This window comes from Budorcas taxicolor, chromosome 22 (assembly GCF_023091745.1).
Source record: "Budorcas taxicolor isolate Tak-1 chromosome 22, Takin1.1, whole genome shotgun sequence".
In the NCBI taxonomy this organism is placed as follows: Eukaryota; Metazoa; Chordata; class Mammalia; order Artiodactyla; family Bovidae; genus Budorcas; species Budorcas taxicolor.
In genome coordinates this window covers 8,819,497-8,846,837 of record NC_068931.1, presented here as the reverse complement: position 1 = coordinate 8,846,837, position 27,341 = coordinate 8,819,497, and the positions used below count along the sequence as shown (strand labels likewise).

The 27,341-nt window shown below is 38.6% G+C and overlaps 1 protein-coding gene across 1 annotated transcript in view; it reads left to right on the top strand.

The window, feature by feature from the left end:
- The first annotated feature begins 744 nt into the window (after positions 1-744).
- Positions 745-27,341, top strand: part of CCDC102B (coiled-coil domain containing 102B) — a 201,932-nt gene continuing 175,335 nt past the window's right edge. Inside the window, exons 1-3 of the mRNA XM_052660597.1 lie at positions 745-1,338; positions 2,700-2,920; positions 13,765-13,873. Of these exons, the coding sequence (XP_052516557.1) occupies positions 745-1,338; positions 2,700-2,920; positions 13,765-13,873 (924 nt within the window). The remainder of the gene's footprint in view (positions 1,339-2,699; positions 2,921-13,764; positions 13,874-27,341) is intronic.

Genomic DNA, 27,341 nt, shown 5'->3' with positions numbered 1-27,341 from the left:
CATAGCAAGGAGACTAGAGCCATGGCTTCTATGTTCCATGCTGTAGCGCCATCATTACATCAGGTGCTTTCTCTCCTGTTCCACCATTTTTAACGATACAGGGCACCTTTTACACTTGCTGTCTTTCTAGTTCATGGCCTTGTTCAGGTAGGAAGAAGGCAGAAGGAAAGGGTTCTCATTCTCATATTTTCACATTTTTCTAGCAGATTTCCCCTCACATCTCATCAGCCAGAACCAAGTCATATGTTGCTTTAAGAGTTAAATGGGAGTCTGTCATGGAAGACTTAGACCACTCATGATTTAGCCCCTCCTGAGATGAAATAGGGTTTTACCCTTCCAGAGATCAATAGCTTCTGCCTTCTACTTGAACAAATCGTGCTTTAGTTAGCACGGAAACGGGGACCATTGAGCAGTTAATGGTCAATGTGTGTTGCAATAAATATTACCTGAAAAGGACCGGATTTGTTAAAATGAATTATTAGTGTCCCACGCTAGCCCCAATTGGGTCTCTACATATTTATTTGTATTTGTTCGGCAAAATTAAATGGGAGTAATTTCTGTTTCTTTGAGAATTACGAACGCATGAATTCCTCTATATTTTTAGTTACTGTGGAAAGAAAAACATGCAGTGTTGAAAAGATGCCTTGTTTCTGTCAACTTAAGGTAGGTCTTGCTCTTATCATTGAAGAAGAAATTCAAATGCAATTATGTTCCCTGTCTTTTCTTAGGCCTGAAAAGATAAACATGAATTTAGATTCCATTCATCGGTTAATTGAGGAAACACACCTCTTCGGCATGCAGCAGTCGGGGTTAGTTAGATCATCGTGCGACCTGGCGGCACCTGCCCCGGCCCGCGGGGACCCCCGCAGCTCCTGCCCGTCTCCTCTCGGGCTGCAGTCTCCTGCCGACCTCAGTGGCCATGCTCCCTCCTGGAGGACCAGCGAGTGGGATATCGGCGCTGAGCTTCGCCTGCGGGAGCTGGAGGAGGTCAAGGCCCGCGCCGCTCAGATGGAGAAGACCATGCGGTGGTGGTCGGACTGCACTGCTAACTGGAGGGAAAAGTGGAGTAAAGTTCGAGCCGAAAGGAACAGCGCCAGGGAGGAAGGCAGGCAACTCAGAATCAAGTTAGACATGGCCGTGAAAGAGCTGAGTGCTCTGAAAAAGAAGCCCCCTTTGCCGCACCTGGCGGAGGCCACCCAGGACCGGAAGCTTCCTGGTTTCCCCGAAGTGGCCCGTGCACAGAGAGACCCATTGCAAATTGGTTCCAAAACGTGTGAGTCCATCAGAGAGTGTTTGGGAAAAAGAGAATTTCCCACCAAGGAGAACGCAAATAGTAAGGTCAGGAGAAGAATCCAGAGATTGTGTGCATATGTGAACGCTGTGTCTAGTCACAAGGAGGGGCGGGAAGATAGCAAAGCCAGTGGTGACTGGATTTGTTGTTTAGGCTGCTAGAACAAAGGACCACAAACTGGGTGACGTCAGAAATAGAAATTTATTTTCTCACCATTCTAGAGGCTAGAAGTCTGAGATCAAAGTGTTATCAGGGCTGGCTTCCACTGAGGCCTTCTTCCTTGGCTATCAGACAGTCATCTTCTCCCAGTGTTTTCACACCCATTTTCCTCTGTATGTGTCTATTGACCAAATTTCCTCCTCTTTTTTTAAAAAAATTTTTTTATTGAGTTATAGTTGATTTACAATGTTGTGTTAATTTCTACTGTACAGCAAAGTGATTCAGTTTTACATATACATGTGTTGTTTTTCCTAACAATCTCTAGGTCCATCCATGTTGCTGCAGATGGCATTATTTCATTCTTTTTAATGGTTGAGTAATATTCCCTTGTATACATGTATCTTCTTTATCCATGACTCTGTCGAGGGATATTTAGGTCGCTTCCATGTCTTACCTATTGTAAACAGTGCTGCAGTGAACATTGGGGTGCATGTATTATTTGGGGCATGTTTTTCTCTGGCTATATTAACAGGAGTGGGATTGCAGGGTCATGTGGTAATTTGATAAATACTGGGCTTCCCTTCTGGCTCAGCTGGTAAAAGAATCCGTTTGCAATGAAGGAGACCTGGGTTCAATCCCTGGGTTGGGAAGGTTCTCCGGAGAAGGGCATGACTACTTACTCCAGTATTCTGGCCTGGAGAATTCCATGGACTGTATAGTTCATGGGGTTGCAAAGAGTTGTACTGGACTAAGCCACTTTCACTTTCACTTTCTTTTATTAACAACTCACAGAACATGCTAAAGGAAACTAGGAATTCATGTTATCTCTTTGAATAGTTTATACTATTTACTGTTTATATTATTACTCCTTTCTATTTAATTCTACCTCTAAAACAAAAAAATATTATCTTGCTCTTCTATGATTCCATCTAAAATGTTAAGATTTTCCATGATGTATAGGGTTTATGGTAGATATAATGTAGATTTCATTGTAAATGAAAACTTTTAAAACACTGTGGGGATACTTGTTTTATTAGAATAAGGTAGAACACTGAAAGGGAAAAAAAGCCTGAGAAATTATAAGTTAAACTTTGACCATATACCACTATTAGAGAATGATAAATAAATGAAAATAAAAATTTGATGTTGAATCATAACATTTTATTTCTATTCAAAAATGTTTTTTTATGATTTCTCTGCATTGAATTTTAAAATTCAACACTAATCATTGTTTTTTTTTTTCTTTCAGGAAGGGAGTTTAATTATTGACCCATTAAAATTAAGTGAGGAGATGAAACTCAGTCTAGACTGTCCTGATTTATTCAAGAATGGCGTTTCTGAAAATTGTACAGTGAGACCTGGATTAAGACTGCAGGCAATAAATCTGCCTCTGGAGAATGAAGTGCCTGAAATTTCAGCTTTGCAGGGGCATTTGGATGATTTCCAAAAAGTCTTATGGAAAGAAAGGGAGTAAGTACTAATCACTGTCTTCCTTAATCAAGTCTATCTTTCAGACTTCTTAAAATTGTGAAGTCTTGTAAGCTGGCCATTTGGTAAAGTATTTTACCTATGACTAAAATATTAATTACTAATATTTAAAAATGTGTTGCATGATATTGTCCATGAGGCTCTATTTCTTAAACATTATCTGGAAATTAATTTTCAGTGTGACAATCTGTGACCATATTGGTGGCAGAGATTAAAATTCACCATTTTGAATTTTGAAAAGTTATAACATGTTAGTTTTTATATTTTTTTATCTTAGCCTTGTTCTCATCATCTCTGGTAGATTCATGTTTATTATATTTGAATTACTAACGTATATGGTTAACATAGCCTGTGTACTATCTAACTTTTACAGCACTCATAGATTTCAGTGAGTCAGTAAAGTTGGATATGTTAATATTCATAATGGTCAGCTCACAATTTTGTGAGGTATTGATTGCCAAAAAAAGATGCTTTCTTCGTTGACCATTTGGGGTATAGAGGAAGGACACTAGACTTGAGATTAATATACCCTGACATTCATCTTGTTCTGACATACTCTAAATATGTGACATTGGATTAATCAAGAGTGTGCTATTGTCCGCTTCATAAAAATATGGATAGTGATGCCTGTGTTCCAATGGTCTATTGTTTCGTAACAGAATTTCCCAAATGATGATTATTATTGAGATAGCAGTCACCAGGTATTCTGCTCATGAATCTTGAGCATGAATCTGTATGGACAGCTCATCTCTTGCTACATGTGTCTTCAGCTGGGATGGCTCTAAGGACGGGGTGACTTTAGGTGTGTGAGGGTGTCTGAAGCCTCACTTACTCCCAGATCTGGCAGTTGATCTTTTTTTCTCCTCTGGGTCTTAGTTGGAACATCTTCATGTGGCCTATTTGTGTGGCCACTTGGCTCCCTTATGGCATAACGGCTTGGCTGAACGTGAGCATCTGAAGGGCACAGAGAGAAATAGATGGTATTTTAATGACTTTGCTTCACAAGTCACATACTATCACTTCTGCCCTCTGCACTGAAATCTTATGAGTATCAAAGACGGTGCCTAGGAAAGCAGCCTCTAATATGAATTACTCAACATGAGTGTTTTGTTGTTGTTCCCTCTTGATTACCCTAGAAAATTATTAGCATTGTGTGGAGTATTCAGTGGTACTTTAAAATGTGGCCCCTAGATCTGAAAATAATTATTTTTCCATTCTCTTTTGTTATAAGATTCTTAATGGACAAAATAAAAAAAAACTGGGAGTGTATATTATCACTAAGTATGCATATAACTATATATTATATAATGGTTTTAATTCACCTAGTTTAAATGGATTGAAACAGTGATAAGTATGCACACAGACCTCTCACAAATACTCTAAGCTCTATACCTGTCAGTCCTTTTCTGTCAGCCACAAGCCTCTCATGAGTCCCTTTGAAATTTATTCCTACCCAAATTCCCTTTTTCAGATTGTTTGTACCTCACTATATGCACAGATTATGATAACACAAATATCTGTGTAGGTAATAAATATTTGTTATTCTACTACCAAGTGTAAGTTCCTAACAGAAGTGATCAACATTAGTAGCAAAAGAGAATAAAATTGAATTTTATGCCTGCACCCATGTGCTATGCTTAGTTGCTCGGTCACGTCTAACTCTTTGCGATCCCATGGACTGTAGCCCACCAGACTCCTCTGTTCATGGGGATTCTCCGGGCAAGTGTCCTGCACCCTTATTAACACTTAATTTACTCTTGAACTACAAGTCTCAGTCAAGTTCTAACCTCTGGGCTTCATTCTTGAAGGATTTAACTTTTTAGTGGTTATAGACTTCTCTCCAACCCACTCGCGTTACTTCACCAACATATCGTAACAAGAATAATGTGAAAATGCTGTTTCCAACATGTAAACTCCCTAAGGTGCCAGCTTGAATGATACACCTTTTGTCTTTACACTCTCACTTGTACACGTGCTCATGTATACATCATTTATGTTTTGACTTCTTGGGATAAATGAATAATTCCCATGGTAAGTAAATCCTCCAGTTCTCAGCAGCTTCCATATATAAACTGTAGACAGGCTAGAGAGAATGAAAGTGGAAATGGGACTTTTGATTCCATTTTGCTTCCTTACTCTCCCTTTAAGAAATAGTCCCAAGAGTCCATGAATTAACATTAGCCAGAAATCCCCAGGAGGAAGTTGCAGAATCTTTTTTTTTACTTCTGTATAAGAGAATGTTTCCCAAGGATATAGTATACACTGTTACAATAAATCTGTCTAATCTTTTAAATTCTTCCTCCTGCAATCTCAGTGAGTGGGTGGCTGGAGTTGAGAAGATGGGAATGTATTTTTTTCTATGTTCCCACTTAGTGGGAAACTTCTCTTGACTAGAGTACAACAATTAACCTAGAGAACTTGGGGACTCATTCCCAACATCATCACTGACTAGAATCCCCTCATCAAAAACACTTAAGTTTTTCTATTATTTGTACTCTGAGTATTATTCAGTTTGATGAATAATCGCTCAGTATCTGGAAGTTGCTTGTGTACTGAGAACTTGTATATTTGTGATCTCTTTTAAAAAATGACTTCCCAGGTAGAAAATTTGAGATGACAGAGGGGAAAACTGATCCTCACATAGAATCAGCCAGTTCAGTTGCTCAGTCGTGTCCGAGTCTCTGCGACCCCATAAATCGCAGCACGCCAGGCCTCCCTGTCCATCACCATCTCCCGGAGTTATACTCAGACTCACATCCATCGAGTCAGTGATGCCATCCAGCCATCTCATCCTCTGCTGTCCCCTTCTCCTCCTGCCCCCAATCCCTCCCAGCATCAGAGTCTTTTCCAATGAGTCAACTCTTCGCATGAGGTGGCCAAAGTACCGGAGCTTCAGCTTTAGCATTATTTCCTCCAAAGAAATCCCAGGGCTGATCTCCTTCGGAATGGATTGGTTGGATCTCCTTGCAGTCCAAGGGACTCTCAAGAGTCTTCTCCAACACCACAGTTCAAAAGCATCAATTCTTCAGCGCTCAGCCTTCTTCACACTCCTACTCTCACATCCATACACGACCACAGGAAAAACCACAGCCTTGACTAGACGGACCTTAGTCGGCAAAGTAATAGGAAGAGGAATTTTAGCAAATCACACTGTAAGTGAAAGAGACGATGAGACAAACTATTCTGATGCAGTGTTTTAGCATTTAGAATTAGTTCTAAAGTTAAACTGCAGATGGCACCTGCATCCCTTAGAAAGTGTGTTGATTAATCTGAGTTTTTGCCTCCCTTTTAATTTAATTTAATTAATTTATTTATTTTTAATGGAAGGATAATTGCTTTACAGTATTGTATTGGTTTCTACTAAACATCAACATGAATCAGCCATAGGTTTACCCATGTTTCTTGATTTGTTTTCAATATAAGAAGAGTTTTGCTTTGCTTCATTAAATGTTGTGATTTTCCATAATAAAATTAGATTTTAAATATTGGTGAGATGGTATCCCAAGTTGAAAATGCTCCAGTGATTAGCATGAGATAGAAATATAGATATATACACACACACACGGATGTGAATATGTGTGTATCCCTCAATTAACATAATGAAAAATTTCATGCAAGTCTGGTAATGTGTGTGTGTCCTTGGTCATGTTTGACTCTTTGCGACACTATGGATTCTAGCCTGCCAAACTCCTCTGTGCATGAGATTTTTCAGGCAAGAATACCGGAGTGGGTTGCTGTTTCCTCCACCAGGAGATCTTCCCCACCCAGGGATTGAACCTGCATCTCCTGTGTCTCCTGCATTGCAGGCAGATTCTTTCTTTACCTGCTGAGCCATTAGGGAAACCCCATTTTATTTTATTTTTTTTTTAATTTTTATTTTTACTTTATTTTACTTTAAATACTGTATTGGTTTTGCCATACATTGGCATGAATCCACCACAGGTGTACATGCATTCCTGAACATGAACCCCCCTCCCACCTCCCTCCCCATAACATCTCTCTGGGTCATCCCCGTGCACCAGCCCCAAGCATGCTGTATCCTGCATCGGACATAGACTGGCGATTCGTTTCTTACATGATAGTATACATGTTTCAATGCCATTCTCCCAAATCATCCCACCCTCTCCCTCTCCCTCTGAGTCCAAAAGTCCGCTATACACATCTGTGTCTCTTGCTGTCTTGCATACATGGTCACCATTGCCATCTTTCTAAATTCCATATATATGTGTTAGTATACTGTATTGGTGTTTTTCTTTCTGGCTTACTTCACTCTGTATAATAGGCTCCAGTTTCATCCATCTCATCAGAACTGATTCAAATATATTCTTTTTAATGGCTGAGTAATACTCCATTGTGTATATGCACCACAGCTTTCTTATCCATTCATCTGCTGATGGACATCTAGGTTGCTTCCATGTCCTGGCTATTATAAACAGTGCTGCGATGAACATTGGGATACATGTGTCTCTTTCAATTCTGATTTCCTCGGTGTGTATGCCTAGCAGTGGGATTGCTGGGTCATAAGGCAGTTCTATTTGCAATTTTTTAAGGAATCTCCACACTGTTCTCCATAGTGGCTGTACTAGTTTTCATTCCCACCAACAGTGTAGGAGGGTTCCCTTTTCTCCACACCCTCTCCAGCATTTATTGCTTGTAGACTTTTGGATTGCAGACATTCTGACTGGTGTGAAGTGGTACCTCACTGTGGTTTTGATTTGCATTTCTCTAATAATGAGTGATGTTGAGCATCTTTTCATGTGTTTGTTAGCCATCCCTATGTCTTCTTTGGAGAAATGTCTATTTAGTTCTTTGGCCCATTTTTTGATTAGGTCGTTTATTTTTCTGGAATTGAGCTGCATAAGTTGCTTGTATATTTTTGAAATTAGTTGTTTGTCAGTTGCTTCATTTGCTATTATTTTCTCCCATTCCGAAGGCTGTCTTTTCACCTTGCTTATAGTTTCCTTTGTTGTGCAGAAGCTTTTAATTTTAATTAGATCCCATTTGTTTATTTTTGCTTTTATTTCCAGTATTCTGGGAGGTGGATCATAGAGGATCCTGCTGTGATTTATGTCGGAGAGTAGGGAAACCCCATTTTATTGTACCTTTTGATCACATCTCCTTGCTTTGCCCACCTCCTAGCTCCTGGCATCCACCACTCTATTCTCTGTTTCTTTTTTTTTTTTTTTTTAATTGAAGCATAATTGCTTTACAGAATTTTGTTGTTTTCTGTCAAACCTCGACATGAATCAGCCATTGTTATATATGTACGTCTCTGTTTCTTTAAGTTCAACTTAAATTTAGGCCTTTGATCCAGTTCAAGTTAATTTTTGTATTTTTTTTTTTTCTTTTACTGTAAAGTATCTCTTTTGTGTTTGGGCAGTCCTGTACCTATGAGAGAATCTATCTGTATAGACTATAAAAACGCTAGTACGTTTCTATCTCAGTTCCCTTTGCAGGTATGCTGCAGACCTTTGACATAGCCATCTGGACATTTTAGCAGAAGGCATTACTCCAAAAAGAAGAGTGCACCAGAATCCAACCTGGTGACGGGGGAAGACAGTGGATGTGGTCACATCTTGTTTTCAGAGCCAAAAGTGATCTCTTGTGTCTGGTGATACCATCCTGTGACTTGAGTTGGGGGTATTGAGGTCATGCTGTGAGGTCTGTGCCTAAAAGGTGACTGCAGTATAGTGCTGGCGGGAAGATTTACTATGGCTTTATTTCTGGTGTTTCTGACTCTGCACGTTCCCCATTTGCTTTTCTGGCTCTCCCAGAGATTCCTTGTGCTATTAATATCCCTTTCTACTTAAATGAGCTGATGCAAGTGTATTGTTAGTCAATCACATAGTTGATATCGGGATAATGTAAGGCAACAGGCAGTGGGAGCATCTGAGGACCAGTTCTGTGACCTGAGGTGGGTTTTTCTCCTGGCTGTGTGCCTCCACGCGTTGGTCTCTGATCCTCTTGGGCATCTCCAAGCTTAACAGTATTCTTTAAAATCATCTCTTTTCTAATTAAATTACCTATATATGGCTTTGGCTGTTCGTTGAAAGATGCTGAAAATGCTGAAAATGAAACATATTGAGAGATGTTACTGCTGAAAGATGTAGTTATAAATAGGAGTGAAATCACAAAGTGACAAATATGTTGCTTATTAAAAGTATCCCTGTATAATTTTGTATTATTCATCATGTAATATTAACTTTAAATTTTAGACTAACGGAAACTATGCTGCTGCTAAGTCAGTCATGTCCGAGTCTGTGTGACCCCATAGACGGCAGCCCACCAGGCTTCCCCATCCCTAGGATTCTGTATCTAGATCTAATTATAAATTAATTACTTTTGCCTGGCAAAAATATTGACATAGGTCTCTAAGAAAATACTGACTAGATGCTTTACAATGAAATTTCACACAGGTTTCTAAAATGAGTTAATGTCTATTGTTAGGTAGTAATGTTTCAAGGATTTTATTTCTGAAAAATATTTTGATTAATCTTCTTGTCTAGATGTCTAAAATTTATGCTCACTTATTATGAGATCATCATGGGATAGTTAACAAGTATCAAAAGATTTCACAGAAATATAATCATATTCATATCTGTTTATAAAACCATTTTGGTTCATATATTATTTTTAGATCATGAAATATTATGTATATTAGCAGTTTGATTTTTTAAAGTTTATGTAATCATATTAAAATATTGTCTTTTTTCTGAGCTTTGTTTAGTAATTTTGTTTTTCTAAAGAATGTGTGCATAAAAGATGCAATATCCTTTAAAGTAAATTAGGGTTTTTTTTTCTTGTTTGCCTTCTTGTAGTTCAAATAATATGAAGATGATTTAAATTCCAATTATAAATTTAAGTGTAATTATCAGTTTTGAAAATCCCTCTGAAATGTAGAACAAATGGATTAGGCCAGAAAATTAAGGATTTAAAGAATGTCCTTTGTTGCACACATTTACATGTTCACTGTCCTTACAGCCTACTGCTCAAAACAAATAGTTACAAATTTTTTTAATAAAGCTATGCTAAAAAAAATCCAAGCATCACATTGCTATTAAATAAATTTTAATCAATTGCTTGTTCTCTCACTTCTCTGACTAAATTGTACCCTTTTACATAATAAAATGTATAATTTTCTTTTACTAAATAGTACATAATTTATTATTCTATTTATCATATTCTTTTACTAAATAAGTAAATAATAATAACTTCTAATAAATATTAGTGTTTTTATTTAAGATGCATACTTAAAGAGAAAAATAATAGAGCATTTTAATCTACCTTAAATAAAAAATACAAATGATTATGTATTTATTTTAATATACTTTGCAAAATTCAATTATTTTTCTTTCATGTACTGGTTTTGGTTACTTATTCTGAGTCTAGACATAATCTAAATATAGTTATATCTTTAGACTATATCTATATTTTATATATCAAACTAAGATTAAAAGTTTGACATATCATTTGAAAGGTTCTTCTTCTTAAACGTCTTATAAAACTATTCAGTGTATAGCTACCCCAATAATTTTGATGACATTTTTGAGGATCAACATTTATTCTATAGTAACTATAAATCATGTTAATGTTAATATAAGTTTATTTTACTAACATTATAATCTGATTCATTAAAATGTAATGTTACAAGCTGATGCTGATTTCTCAACATGTGTAATTTTGAATTTATAAATTTAGACTTTTCTCAAATTTTCAAGTATAAGTTTTATATTCTAGTTATAAATGTATTCTCAAAATTAATTTTGAGAAAATTTGTCACTGTACACTTCTTTACACAAATATAGTTGGTTAATATTCCTTAATAAACTTATTTTATTTAAGGTTTTCCTTTTCTGTTTTGAAATTATCAATTACTGACAACATATTCTACTCATGTAATTCTAGTAAATTAAAATTGTAAATACAGTGATTCTTAAACATTTTAATGAAATCATAAGCAGTACAACTCGATTATATTTTCAACTTAAATTTACAAGTTCAAGTTAATACTTACAAATATTTAAATAAGCCTTATCATCTAAAACTTCAAAAACTAAATGCCAAACATATGTTAATGTACAATTGACTTTTATATATTCTTTCTATATTCAACACAAAATATTAGTATTTGGAAGCTTGTTCATTGTTTCTCTACTTAGTACTTATTCTTGAAATCCCAGACAGAGTTACTAAGGCAAAAATCATAGCATGGTAAGCAACTCGGTTGTCATCAGCAGGCTAAGTCTGTTTATCTATCAGAAGTTTTGGAGTCTTTTTGGGACCTTGCCTTCAATAGTTGAGGTTGAGAAAAATGAACATTTTTCTTTGTTCATTGCAATATATTTGCTGTGTTAATAAGGGATTCCAAAATATAGTCCTATAAATGGTACTGATTTTTTTTTTTTTTTTACAATTGAGCCTTTTGAGGTGAAGGGAGGCCTGGTGTACTGTGATTCATGGAGTCGCAAAGAGTCGGACACGACTGAGTGACTGAACTGAACTGAACTGAAAGCCGTAACAGGGGAAGGAAATGGGAACCCACACCAGAATTCTTGCCTAGAGAATCCCGTGGACAGAGGAGCCTAGTGGGCTGCTGTCCATGGGGTCGCACAGAGTCAGGCACGACTGAAGCAACTTAGTATGCATGCATGCATTGGAGAAGGAAATGGCAACCCACTCCAGTATTCTTGCCTGGAGAATCCCAGGGACGGAGGAGCCCGGTGGGCTGCCATCTACGGGGTGGCACAGAGTCAGGCATGACTGAAGCGACTTAGCAGCAGCAGCAAAGCCATAACAAATTCTTTTATATCCTCTCATTTTATGACTTGATTCATGCAAATATAATAATGAAGAACTGTTTAGTTGTTTAGTTGCTTCGTTTTGCAACCCTAAGGACTGTAGCCCACCAGGCTCCTTTGTCCATGGGATTTCCCAGGTAAGAATACTGGAGTGGGTTGCCATTTCCTTCTGCAGCAGATCTTCTTGACCCAAGGATTGAACCTGTATCTCCTGAATTGGCAAGCAGATTCTTTATCACTGAGTCATCAGGGAGCACCCTCAGTGGGGTTCTTACCCATTGACTGAATTAAACTAATATGTTTATGGCCTAGTTGTATTTTAAATTATTTTCATAGTGTTGCTAGCTAGAAGATTCATAGTTCTAGTAAATATGGAAATGACATTCCATTGGTAATATCAGGCACATTTACTATTTCTAAGGCACTGCAAGTGACAATTTTGCTATGTGTCCACCACAAAATAACATGTATCATTATTTTTCTAGCTTTTTATGTTTTACCACTGTTTCTTCCCCAGCTTTGTCCACCATTTGATTCCCAAATTAAGTCTACATATTTTTCATTTTGTTAGTATCACTTCCTATATCAGCTCTCTTCAGTTGCATAAAAAGATAATTATGTTTCAGAGACTCAGGACATAACACCAGAAGCCTAACCACACAAATTCAGTTCAGATTTTTGCAATCCGTCACTTTGGCTAATATCTCATTGTCAAAACCTAGAATCGAGGGCTGGGGAAAGCAACTCTGTCCATAAAAGCAGAGGAGAGAAAATGAGTATTTATAACAGTAATCTAGTGGCACTAGTGGTCAGAACCCACCTGACGATGCAGGAGACATAAGAGATGCAGCCTTGATTCTTGGTTCGGGAAGATCTTCTGGAGGGAGGGCATGGTAACCCATTCCAGTATTCTTGCCTAGAGAATCCCATGGACAGGGGAGCCTGGTGGGCTACAGTCCATAGGGTCTTAAAGAGCCAGACATGACTGAAGTGATTTACCACGCACCCCATACAATCTACTACATGGATGAGGACTGGCCATTTGCAAAGGTTGACCTTTGTTAATTACAACCAGAAATAAACAGTTATTTTTAGTGAGTCACTCTAACAGACATGTGGGCATGGGAAAAATAATCAGTGATGAGATACTAAAGGACCAGATTTTAATTTGTTTTGTCACTTATTCTACAAATAGAGAAATTAATTTCAATTATTTTAACTAATTTAAAGATCCCAGGGAAATTATTAAAACAGAATTGCAAAAAATACAGTATTTTTGTATCGCCAATAAATGATTGATTACTTAAATCGTTAGGTGGGCTCCTTAGTATTCTCGGTCATATCAAAGAATTCTTCATATACAGTCACAATATGAAGTTGGATTAAAACCATGTTAAACTTAGAAACATATATACCTACTGTGTAAGGAAACAATATGAATAAGAAGCATTGAAAGAAATGAATGAACAATGCAGGAGAAAGTAGGCAGAAAGTCAATTATTTGATACTGGCAAAGCCAAATTAAACATATTTAAATTACTGTAACAGAGAAGGCAGTGGCACCCCACTCCAGTACTCTTGCCTGGAAAATCCCATGGACGGAGAAGCCTGGTAGGCTGCAGTCCATGGGGTCGCAAAGAGTTGGACAGAACTGAGAGACTTCACTTTCACTTTTCATTTTCATGTATTGGAGAAGGAAATGGCAACCCATTCCAGTGTTCTTGCCTGGAGAATCCCAGGGACAGTGGAGCCTGGTGGGCTGCTGTCTATGGGGTCGCACAGAGTCGGACATGACTGAAGGACTTAGCAGCAGCAGCAAACTACTGTCAAGCCAGTTGGCAGAAAAACAAATTAAACTGACTTTTATCCAATATTTGCAGTTTTTAATAAGCTAAAAGAAAGTTTTCTATCCTGACAATGATCATATGTAAATATCAAAAATTAGGAAAATAGAAAATCTAAAATTGAATGCATTCCTAAAATTGTTTTTAAATTGTAAGACTATTTCGCTTTTGGTTCTCTATTTAGAATGCGCTTATCTTTGGAAAAAGAGATAGAACGACTGGAGTCGGCTTTGTCTGTGTGGAAATGGAAGTATGAAGAACTGAAAGAATCAAAGGCAAAAAGTCTGAAACAGGTAGGGAGGTGTATGATGTGAAGAGAGCATGGAAGTATTTTCTGTGTTCCATGTGTAACCTGGTGGGCAGAAGACTGAGTAGACAGAGAAAAGGAGGTTAACAGATTGAATTCCCTCCGTAAGAGATATTTTAACTCCTGTATCAATTGTGGAATCAGTGGAATCAAACTTGAGCCATAAGAAATCTTGTTCTACATTTTTAATGAATACATTAAAAATGAATACATTGATTTTTAATGAATATTTTAAAAATAACACACATTTTTAATGATCAACAGCATGACACAATTAACTATCGAGTTCTGGCACATATGAGGAAATAAGACAGCCGAAGATGCCATCATATCAGAGCATCTATAATAACCAGCTTTATCTTACTCTTTTATAAAGCTGTCTGAAAATATTCATTTATCTCAAATGTATTTTAGGTTCTTTTCATATTGGCATTATAGTTATTCATTAGCCATTAGCCTTTATACAATTCCTTTGTGCTTTCATCAATAAAATGCTGTCATGAATGCTTTCTATGATTTATTAATATTCATTATTTAAATAATACTGTGTGCATTCTGTGTACTAAGACACTGTGCTAGGCAAGTGTGCTCTAAAGCAGAGCAAAGTAAGGCAAAATATGGAGCAAAAGTACTGACACGCTAAATGCTCTCAAATGAATTACAGTTTAGTTCATATGTGTGCTGTATACATACATACACATATATAGTAGAGAAGACTCTTGAGAGTCCCTTGGACTGCAAGGAAATCAAACCAGTCCATCCTAAAGGAAATCAACCCTGAATGCTCATTGGAAGGACTGATGCTGAAGCTGAAGCTCCAATACTTTGGCCACTTGATGCAAAGAACTGACTCATTGGAGAAGACCCTGATGCTGGGACGAATTGAAGGCAGGAGGAGAAGGGAAGGGGGTGACAGAGGATGAGGTGGTTGGATGGCATCCCTGACTCAATGGGCACGAATTTGAGCAAGCTCCGGGAGATAGTGAAGGACAGAGAAGCCTGGTATGCTGCAGTCCATGGGGTTGCAAAGAGTCGGACGCGATTGAGCGACTGAACAGCAACAAATACATGTATGATCTGTTGGTGTCTAAAGAAGCTGTGTATCAAAATATTATGTAACCATGCCTTAATCTAAAACACTCCTACTCCAGGTTCATCAGAAGCAATAGTTTCTGTTTATGAAATTCCATATGAGTGTTGCTGCAGGTTTGTTTCCAGCAAGTGAGAAAGTGTGGAGTCATTGACCCAAGTCTGCCGAAATACAGTGAGGGAATATGCACAAACCTTTGTTGCCCCTTGTTATGTGTCATTTGCATGCATCCTGACATTCGTAGAGCATAGTTATCATCATTCACAGGTTTACAACTAGTCTTCTGCATCAACCCAATGTCTCCTACCTAAAAATCATTTTTTAAATAAAGATAATTTCAAACTGTGAGAACCACAGGCAGTTTGGTAACATTTCTCAATGAGACGTGAATTTTAAAAAGTTAAGCTAGATAAAGTTTATTTCTGCCTTATGGATTCATGTTATACTGTCAGAAGGGTTTTTTTTTTCCATCTTAAATCGTGATTATGTATGTGATGTATGCTGTATACAAACACACATTTATGATGGATTCACCATATTTATATTCACGGATACCTAAGTGAACATGATGTCTCTGGGTGTGAACACTGACATTAAATTGATGTTCTATAGGAAAAATATCTCATAACGCAAAAAACATGCTTAGGATGTATGTGTATTTGTCTTAGAATGAGTTCTAAATCTGATTAAGAAAATTAATACTTAAGATAGAATGCATCTGTAATTGAAACCATGCATTTACAGTCTCCTGCCACTAGTGGGTAGTGCAGACTTGATAACATCAATTTAGCTTTTCGAAAGCAACTGTTTTTGAAAAAGCTCAGGGCTTTGAGTTGGTTTACAAAATGATAATTATATTTTAAAACATTTAATGATTTCTATTCAAAGATGATATTTGAGGGTATCAAATTGGGAAATGTCTACTTTAAATTGCTTAACACAGCTTTGTCAATGAGAAAAAAAATAAAACCAACGTAGAATTTCATAGTGTAAATAGGGTCTTTATTTTGATGCCCATGCAGAAATGTATATTAAAACATATGTGATCCTTTTACTAGATAAAATGATAGAATGTCTGGAATAGAGGAAGCTTCAAAATTGTTGAGGAAAATTTGTTTAAATGTCTGAACTTTTGAATGCATCTTTCAGTTAAATGAACTAAAAATTTGAGAAATGAAGAAAACTGGCAATGAGTGAAAAAAAGAGTTTTTATTGCAGAGAATGAAAAGTTAACAGAGACTTAAAAATATTGTTCGAATTATTTACATGAACTTATTTTTCTAAAATATTTTTATTTATTTATTTGGCTGTGGCAGGCCTTAGTTGTGACATGTGGGAGCTAGTTTCCTGATAAGGGATGGAACGTAGGCCTCCTGCATTGGGAGCACATTCTTAACCACTGGACCACCAGAAAAATCCATACATGGGATTTTTTTAAAAATATTTTTTCCCTTGTCCTAAAAGGGAATTTATGATATTCAGAGACTTTGGAAGTCATGTAGTATACACATATAATTTACTTTTATAAAACATTATAGAATGTTTAAAAAAATTTAGACAATAAAAATATTTCAGTTCAGTTCAGTCGCTCAGTTGTGTCCAACTCTTTGCGACCCCATGAATTGCAGCATGCCGGCTTCCCTGTCCATCAGCAACTCCCAGAGTTCACTCAGACTCATGTCCATCAAGTCCGTGATGCCATCCAGCCATCCCATCCTCTGTTGTCCCCATCTTCTCCCTACCCCAATCCCTCCCAGCATCAGAGTCTTTTCCAATGAGTTAACTCTTCGCATGAGGTGGCCAAAGTACCCGAGTTTCAGCTTTAGCATCATTCCTTCCAAAGAAATCCCAGGGTTGATCTCCTTCAGAATGGACTGGTTGGATCTCCTTGCGGTCCAAGGGACTCTCAAGAGTCTTCTCCAACACCACAGTTCAAAAGCATCAATTCTTCGGCGCTCAGCCTTCTTCACAGTCCAACTCTCACATCCATACATGACTATTGGAAAAACCAAAGCCTTAACTAGACGGACCTTAGTCAGCAAAGTAATGTCTCTGCTTTTGAATATGCTATCTAGGTTGGTCACATGTAATTTTTATATATTCTTCATTTAATTGTTTTATATTAGATTGTAAGAGACAGGAATCTTACAGTACATTTAGAAAGGTCATTGTACAGTAGTTATAAGTGTGAAATATTTAAAATTCAAATAAGTTGATTGACAGATAAAGTTAGCATGATACATCCTCTGGAACTTCATATGAATTCTCCTTTCTTACTCCACTTCTCAACAATTCTGATAAATGACCCTTCCTTTCACTGTAGCTTTTCATCTATAAAAGTTTTGAATATTGCATAATTCTTTTTAAATGCCTGAAACTTACAAACAAATACATGCCTGGCTAAAAACTGCTAATGGAGAGATTAGCAGTTTTTAGAGTTGGAAACAGATGTGCTTAACAGACCAAGTGTTTTAAAAATGTATTTGAAAGTGTGGTGTGCTTTAGAGGGAAATCATTCTTAAATTACTTACATTTAGAGAAGAGTAAATATGAGAATTTAATTGTAAAATCTAATAGGTATTTAAAATGCAACTTAGACAATGAGCAGCAGTAGAGATGGTTATATTCAAAATGCTGTTCCCATGCTGAATTTAATACAGCTTTCCCTCTGCAAGTCTGTGAATATTGATTTGAAATTAGATTATGAATTCCAAGAGTGCTGTAATGACCATTTTTTTGAAACTCATAATATAGACACTTAAATATTCACATAAGTATTATCAATTACAAAAAGTATGATACCTTGCTTTAACAATAAGTGACTGATTCTTTGGAGACGGCAATGGCACCCCACTCCAGTACGCTTGCCTGGAAAATCCCATGGACGGAGAAGCCTGGTAGGCTGCAGTCCACGGGGGTCGCTGAGGGTCGGACACGACTGAGCAACTTCACTTTCACTTTTCACTTTCATGCATTGGAGATGGAAATGGCAACCCACTCCAGCGTTTTTGCCTGGACAATCCCAGGGACGGGGGAGCCTGGTGGGCTGCCGTCTATGGGGTCGCAAAGAGTCGGACACGACTGAAGCGACTTAGCAGCAGCAGCAGCGGCACAGTGTTCTTTTATAAATATTTGTTATAAATACTTGTAGTGTTAGTTGCTCAGTCATATCCAACTCTTTGTGATCTCATGGATTATAGCCCTCCAGCTCCTCTGTCCACAGAATTTTCCAGATAAGTATACTGGAATTGGTTGCCATTTCCTTCTCCAGGGGATCTTCCCGACTCAGGGATAGAACTGCAGTCTCTCGTGTCTGCTGCACTGGTGGGCAGATTCTTGAACACTGCAGCACCTGGGGAGAGTAGGTGAAATCCTAGGCTAGTTTTCTTATTACCTGAGAGGCTACTGCCCTACATCGCTGAAGATTTTAGATTTTCCAGGGCACCGAAGTGAACCTTCACATCTGTCATCCCATGCATCATGAAAATCTGTTCAACTTGTTCTTTGTAAGACATAAATCAGGAGAAAGAGTGAGACTGATAAAATACTATATTAGAGTTCTATAAATGTATAAGAACAATGAAGCCTATGGGACCCCACTTTGCTCATACAAGTGCCTTCAAGACCTTTTAAACAAATGTAGTTAAGAATAATGTAAGCACTAAATTACGTAAGTCAGAATCAATTGAACTACTAGTGGATAATTTATAGACATCGCCAAGGTAACCCTCAGAACACTGATATGACTGACTTAACTCTGAAGCTATTATAAGTATTATGAAAGAAAATTAGGCTACTCAGAACCTACTTTACTTGTACTAATAGAAACATAAAATGGTAAAGAAAAATAATAGGTTGAAATCAGATGTTTTAGCATCTGATTAAGTTAACCAATACTAATTTAAAATTTTAAATATATTACAAAGAAGTCAGCTGATATTTAATTAATCTGCACAAATGAATACTTTGAGAATGATGATTGAAGTAGGTTGAAAAGATAAATGATAAGGTCTCTAAGGGAGTTACACAGTGGCCATGACCAGTAGTCTGTGAACATCTTTATTCTCTATTCCAGCTGACAGGACACTTTCCAGCGATGCATGCCTCATAAATCCAAAAATTCTGGTTTTATCTTTTCCTGGAAGAAATCCCTATACAGGGATACTCAGTTAAGACCATTCTGGAGATAAGGAGCCTGCTTTTAGTAAATAGCATGAGCTTTTTTTTACTTGCAAGGCAGTTTTCATGTTGAAAAGGAGATTGGATCAAGGCATTCTGCTCATATCAGCTCTGCTATGAATATACTGACATCAAAGGTATTGATTGTAGACACCTGAGTGAAGGAAGCAGCTATAAAACAGGAAGGCATAGTACACCATTTAAAAAACTGTGATATAAAAAAATCTGAAAAATTTGTGCCCATTATTTTCATCTGCATTATCATTTCATAACTCTATAAACATCTCTTTTTTTTCAAATATACACTTTAAAGACAAGGTCTGAAGATAGGAATTCATGATATTTTGGGGGTAAAAGGTGGCATGTGTTTTGGTGAGGGGAATTCCAAGTATTTCTAATGATTTTGTTTAGCTTTATGGAGGTATAATTGATATGCAAACAATTGCACACAATGTATCCATTTTGATGAGTCTGGACACACATCATGTTACCATCATGACAGCAAGGCACTAAACTTGTCCCTCACCTCCAACATTTTTCTTGTGTTCTTATGTGTGTGTGTGCTTGCTTTGTTGTAAGAACGCTTCACATGAGATCTGTCCTTTTAACATATTGTGTTGGCCTAAAGGTTTGCTCAGATTTAAACCTGAACATTTTAAAGGGCGCAATACCATATTGTTGGGCTTCCCAGGTAATTGAGTGGTAAAGAATCCACCTGCCAAGTGGGAGATGTGGGTTCAATCCCTGGGTGACAAAGATCCCTTGGAGAAGGAAATGGCAACCCACTCCAATATTCTTGCCTGGGAAATCTGAAGGAGAGAGGAGCCTGGTGGGCTACAGTCCGAAAGAGTTGGGTGTGACTTCGCAGCTAAAGAACAACCACAATACTGTATTGTTAACTACAAGTACTATGCTGGACTACCGATCTCTCGAACTTATTCATCTTGCTCAACAGAAACTTTCTATTCATTTAAACACAATTCCTCATTTTGCCCTCCCCTGCTCCTAGCCCCTGGTAACCATCCTATTCTGCTGCTGCTGCTGCTAAGTCGCTTCAGTCGTGTCTGACTCTGTGCGACCCCATAGAAGGCAGCCCACTAGGCTCCTCTGTCCCTGAGATTGTCCAGGCAGGATTACTGGAGTGGGTTGCCATTTCCATCTCCAATGCATGAAAGTGAAAAGTGAAAGTGAAGTCGCTCAGTGGTGTCTGACTCTTAGCAACCCCATGGACTGCAGCCTACCAGGCTTCTCCATCCATGGGATTTTCCAGGCAAGAATACTGGAGTGGGTTGCCATTGCCTTCTCCAACCATCCTCTTCCACATTTCTGTAAATCGGGCTGTTTTAGATATACCTCATATGAGCATCGTGCCATATTTGTCTTTCTGTTATTGACTTCCTTCACTTTAGCATAATTTCCTCTAGGTTCATCCATGTTGCAAATAGCAGAATTTCCTTACCTTTAAGGCAGAATGAGATTCCACTGTATGTATATACCTCATTGTCTTCATTCATTCACTGTTCATGGACATTTGGCTTATTTCCTTGTCTTGGCTGTTGTGAATAATGCCACAGTAAATATGAGGATGGTGGCTCAGCAGTAAAGAATTCACCCGCAATGCAGGAGCTGTGAGTTCGATCCCTGGGTCAGGAAGATACCCTGGAGGAGGGCAAGGAAATCCACTCCAGTGATCTTGGACAGAGTTACCTGGTGGGCTACAGTCCCTAGGGCCGCAAATAGTCAGACATGACTGAAGCAACGGCACGCACTCATGCACCCACATATGTGCATGCAGATATCTCTTAAGAGACCTTGATTTCAATTATTTTGGTTATATACCCAGAAGTGGGATTGCTGGATCACATGGTACTTATATTTTTAATTTTTAAAGGAATCCATGAACTGTTCTCCATAGTGGAGATTTCCCATATACCTCCTGTCCCTACCCATAAAAGCCTTTCCAATGGTCAATATCACTCAACAGAATGGTACACATTTTACCAAGGATGAAAGTTCCTTGACACATAATCACTCAGGGTCTACCATTTACCCTAGGGTTCAGTCTCAGTGTGAATGTACCTTAGGGTACGTTCTATGGGTTGTGACAAACTTATCCTGATACATATCCACCATGATGCTATCAAATGTAGTGCTTTTATGGTCTTAAAAATCCTCTGCTCCATGCATTCATCCTTCCTTGCCCCAGCCCTTCCAACACCTGGTAACCACTGATATTTTATTGTCTCCATAGATTTTCCTTTTCGGAATGTCATAGAGTTGGACACACAGTATGTAACCTTTTTAGATTGACTTCTTTCATTTAATGATATACTTTCCTCCATGTGTTCCCATGGATTAATAGCTCCTTTCTTTTTAGCGCTAAATAATATTCCATTGAAAGGATGTACCAAAGTTTATCAATCACCTGCTGAGGGATATCGTGGTTGCTTCCAAGTTTTAGCAATTATGGACAAGGCTGGTATGAACTTCTATGTCCAGGGTTTTATATGGTTTTCAACCCCTTTTCCCTGGTAGCTCAGCTGGTAAAGTATCCACCTGCAATGCAGGAGATGCTGGTTCAATTCCTGGGTTGGGAATATCCCCTGGAGAAGGGAACAGCTACCCACTCCAGTATTCTGGCCTTGAGAATTCCGTGGACTGTATTAATAAATCTGCCTGTGGTGCAGGAGACCCAGGTTTGATCCCTTGGTTGGGAAAATCCCCAGGAGTAGGAAATGGCAACCCACTCCAGTATTATTGCATGGAAAATCCCATGGACAGAGGAGCCTAGTAGGGTTGCAAGAGTCGGACATGACTTAGTGACTAAACCACCACCTCCACAATCCCTTTTCATTTTTCACAAATTTGTTTTTAACTGGAGAATAATTACAATGTTGTGTTAATATCTGCCATACAGTTCAGTTCAGTTCAGTCGCTCAGTCGTGTCCGACTCTTTGCGACCCCATGAATTGAAGCATGCCAGGCCTCCCTGTCCATCACCAACTCCCAGAGTTCAGTCAGACTCGCGTCCATTGAGTCCGTGATGCCATCCAGCCATCTCATCCTGGGTCGTCCCCTTCTCCTCCTGCCCCCAATCCCTCCCAGCATCAGAGTCTTTTCCAGTGAGTCAACTCTTCGCATGAGGTGGCCAAAGTACCCGAGTTTCAGCTTTAGCATCATTCCTTCCAAAGAAATCCCAGGGCTGATCTCCTTCAGAATGGACTGGTTGGATCTCCTTGCAGTCCAAGGGACTCTCAAGAGTCTTCTCCAACACCACAGTTCAAAAGCATCAATTCTTCGCTGCTCAGCCTTCTTCACAGTCCAACTCTCACATCCATCTGCCATACAACACACATGAATCAGCCATAAGTATACATATATCTCCTCTCTCTGGAACGTCCCTCCTACCTCACTCCCCTCATTTCACCCCTCAAGGTCATTACAGAGTACGGAGCTGAGCTTCCTGTGTTGTACAGCAATTTCCCACTAGCCAAGATCGCTTCAGTCATGTCCGACTCCCTGCAACCCTATGGACTGTAGCCTGCTAGGCTCCTCTGTACATGGGGATGGTCCAAGCAAGAATACTGGAGTGGGTCACCATGCCCTCCTCCATGGTATCTTCCCTACCAAGAATTGAACCTGAGGCCCTTACGTCTATTGCGTTGGCACGCAGGTTCTTTACCACTAGTGCCACCTGGGAAACTATCTGTTTTACATGTGATAATGTATATATTTCAATGTTATTCTCTCAACTGGTACCCCCTCTCCTTCCCGCGTTGTGTCCCCTAATTATTATCCCCTGGTAAATGGGTTCCGGTCTTAGATTATTTTCTAGGCCACTGATCACTTCTAGACAGCAGCGTCTGAATGAGGCATCCTCAGGGTTGTGCCCAGGATAGCAGCTCCAAGTGTGGCATGTTACGTGGGAGGAACTGAGTGTAGCTGCTCAGATGAGAAAGAGCTCTGGACATGGTGGAGCCTCAGAGCATCACGCCCTCCTCTTCTAGGCTCTGGTGCATCCTAATTAGTACAGTAGTTTTAAAGAGAGTGGAGAAATCATAAAGACAGAAGGCTCCGTTAGCTGGTATTTTTACAGAGATCATATGGGAGAACTGAAAAGGCACAGATGACACAGTAGAACAAAGAGTATTCTTTGAAATGCACTTTCGAATGTGTAATTGTCACTTGAGGCAATTTTCTTTTGTAATATAGTTCTGAGGTTGTGATCAAAGCCAATGGAATATATAATTCTATATTCACATTAACATCATCTAGTATACACAAAAGGAGGTGCTGATGAAATCTCACGAGGGTTCTCACATGGATAATCTGGATATTATAAAAGGAAGAGTAAATCATCTTTTTCTTCAATTGTACCAAGTTAGCAAAATGCATTAGATTCAACTGAAAATAATTTTTTAAAATATATATGTCCAGGTATCTCTTGAAAGATTTTGATTTAATTGGTTATGACTGATGATTATATATCTGTGTATTTAGAAGCTCATTATCCTGCTGCACACCTTGAATTGATATCTGCTGCTCTAAAACATGAGCTGGAGAGGAGATTGGGCAGTGTGGAAATCTCCAAAACCCATTGTGATAATTTCACATTAAAGTTCAACTTGGCTTGGCCACTACCACGTGCCCATGTATCTGGTCAAACATTATTCTGAGTGTGTCCATGAGTGTGTTTTGAGATGAAAGTAGCATTTGAATGAGTAGACTCAGTAAAGCACATTGCTCTTCCTGATGTGGGTGGTCCTCATCTCATCAGTTGAAGGCCCGAATAAACAAAAAGTCTGATCTACATGCAAGTAACAGGGAATTCCTTTTGCCTATATCTTTGACCTAGAATACCAGTTCTTCTCTTAATGGAAACCAGTTTTCATGGAGGATCTCGAGCCTATTGGACTTAGATTGGAGCTCCACCATGAGCCTTTCTGGTTCTCAGGTCTTTTAACTTGGATTGGAGCTTTTACCACTGGGTCTCCCTGGTCTCCAGCTTGCTGACTGTACATATTGGGGATTGTCAGCCTCCATAGTCAAGTGAGCCAATTCCCTATGATAAACATTTTTATGGAAAATAAAAATAAATGAAATTCTATGTATGTATCAGTTCAGTTCATTTGCTCGGTAATGTCTGACTCTTTGTGACCCCTGGAGACTGTAGCACGTGTCTTTCCTGTCCTTCACTATTTCCCAGAGTTTGCTCAAACTCATGTTCATTGAGTCATTGATGCCATCCAACCATCTCATCATCTGTTTCTTATTTCTCCTCCTGCCCTCAATCTTTCCCAGCATCAGAGTCTTTTCCAATGAGTTTGATCTTTGCATCAGGTGGCCAAAGGATTGGAGCTTCAGCTTCAGCATCAGTCCTTCCAAAGAATGTTCAGGGTTGATTTCTTTTAGGATTGACTGGTTTGATCTTCTTGCTGTTCAAGGGACTCTCAAGAGTCTTCTCCAGCACTACAGTTTGAAAGCATCAATTCTTCAGTGCTCAGCCTTATTTATGGTCCAACCCTCATATCTGTACATGACTACTGAAAAATCATAGCTTTGACTATATATATAGGTTTCCCGGGTGGCTCAGCTGGTAAAGAATCTGCCTGCAATTCATGAGACCCCAGTTTGATCCGTGGGTTGGGAAATTCCCCTGAAGAAGAGATAGGCTACCCACTCCAGTATTCTTGGGCTTCCCTGGGGGCTCAGATGGCAAAGAATCCGCCTACAATGGGAGAGACCTGGGTTCAATCCTTGGGTCACAAAGATCCCCTGGAGAAGGAAATGGCAACCCACACCAGTATTCTTGCCTGGAGAATCCCCATGGCCAGAAGAACCTGGCAGGCTATAGTCCATGGGGTTGCAAAGAGTCAGACACGACTGAGTGACTAAGAGTGTGTGTGCATGCACACACACACACACACACACACACACATATCTTGGTCTGTTTCACTAAAGAACCTTAATACATCAACTTTACCAAAAAAAATCTATAACCTGACCATACCTTCTTTCTGCAAGTTCTAGTTTCTTTCTGCTCAATGGCTTTTTTCTCTTTTCCAGTTGTATTAACATAACTAGCATTGAAAGAGCTGCATGTACTCCTAGTTAGCCACATCAATATAAAAAGAAAGAAATGCTTTATATAGTTTATGACATCTTACTTCTGGACTATTTTCCATTGTTCTGACTTTGTTTTTCACTATTTAGATGGTTTTTGCTGATTCTAGATAATGCATTGTTTATACAAAAGCCACAAAGTCCCAAAGAAGAAAACTGATTTTGTCAGCTCTTTCATCGTGGGAAAGACTTACACAGATCAGGTTCAAATCTCCAATGATTTTGAAATGCCATATGTGAGGGGAAAGGAAGAACATATTAACAAGTTTCAAGTCACCAAATTAGTGAAAAATCATGTAAAATGGAATGTTTCCAAGAGTAGTGTAATTATATTACAAACAGCATCATATGCAAAAGTTCAAGTGCCATTTTAATATTGACAGAGTTTAAGTATGAAATCTTCGAATTGATTTTGAATCACATTCACAATGATAAATTATCTACAAAGAGAAGTGGATGATGAGGCTTCTTGATTCTTCCTAAAATAGGGATGCCAAGAAGACAAATTAAGAGGTGAAAACTTGTATTGTGTTTCAGATTGTTTGATTAAGAATGCTTCTAACAGATGCTCTTTGTGGCTTAAAATTAAACTAGAAGATTTAATTGCTGTAATTCTTTTGATTAATCTTTCCTTTTTACATATTTTGATAGGTTTATTTATATGTAATTTAGGCTTACCAGGTGGCTCAGTGGTAAAGAATTCAGCTGCCAATGCAGGAGATCTGGGTTCAGTACCTGGGTTGGGAAGATCCTCTGGAGAAGGAAATGGCAACCCACTCCAATATTCTTGTCTGGAGAATCCCATGGACAGAGGAGCCTGTCAGGTTGAAGCCCAGTGGAAGTCAGATATGACTTAACAACTAAGCAACAACAAGAGATATAATTCACATACCATGCATTTCATTGTAAAGAGCATAATACAATGGTTTTTAATATATTCACAGACTTGTGCAACTGTCACCATAATCATCATCGGTTGAGAAAGAAACCCTAGATCCTTTAGCATGCGTGCGTGCTTAGTGTTGTCTGACCCTTTGTGACCCCATGGATTGTAGCCCACAAGGCTCAGGCAAAAGTACTGGAGTGGGTTGCCATTTCCTTCTCCAGGGGATCTTCCTAACCCAGGGATTGAACCCATGTCTCCTGTGTTGGAGCCAGATTCTTTACCATCTCTGCCTCCAAGGAAACAGATCTTTCAGCAGTCACTTCTTAGTTCCCTAAAATCCCCACAGCTTTAGGTAATCACTGATCTAATGTAATACTGTAAATTTACCCATGCTGGACATCTCATAAAAGTGCAACTTTAAATTGCTTCTTTCAACTTATGTAGATTTTTTAATTGAATTTCTATAATCTGCCTTCTTACCAATTATTCCTATGACAACTCAATAAAGAACATAAACATGCTGATTTTTTTAAATGGAAACATCATTAAATTTTCTAATATTTAGAAAAAATTATGAGACATGATTTTCTGTTTCCCATGCACGCTTAGTTGCTCAGTTGTGTCCAACTCTTCGCGATCCCATGGGCCATAATTCACCAGGCTCCTCTAGCCATGGGATTCTCCAGGCAAGAATATTGAAGTGGGTTGCCATTTCCTATTCCATCTGTTTCCCATAAGAAAATACATTAACATTATCTGTTTTATGCATGTCTGAAGCAAGAGGTTAACATTTTAAAATGATACTATTTTTCTAAATGAAAGCTTTGATTTTGACAGATGTTCGGGTGCATATACTTAGTTGCTCAGTCGTGTCCAACTCTTTGGGACCCCATGGACTGTAGCCCGTCGGGTTCCTCTGTCCATGTGGAGTCTCCAGGCAAGAATACTGGAGTGGGTTGCCATGCTCTCCTCCAGGGCATCTCCCAGACCCAGGGATTGAAACCAGATCTCCCACATTGCGACTGGATTATTTACCATCTGAGCCAATAGGGAAGCCCAAGATTACTGGAATGGGTAGCCTAACCCTTCTCTAGGGGATCTACCCATCCAGGAATTGAACTGGGGTCTCCTGAATTGCAGGCAAATTCTTTACCAGCTGAGCTACCAGGGTCAGAT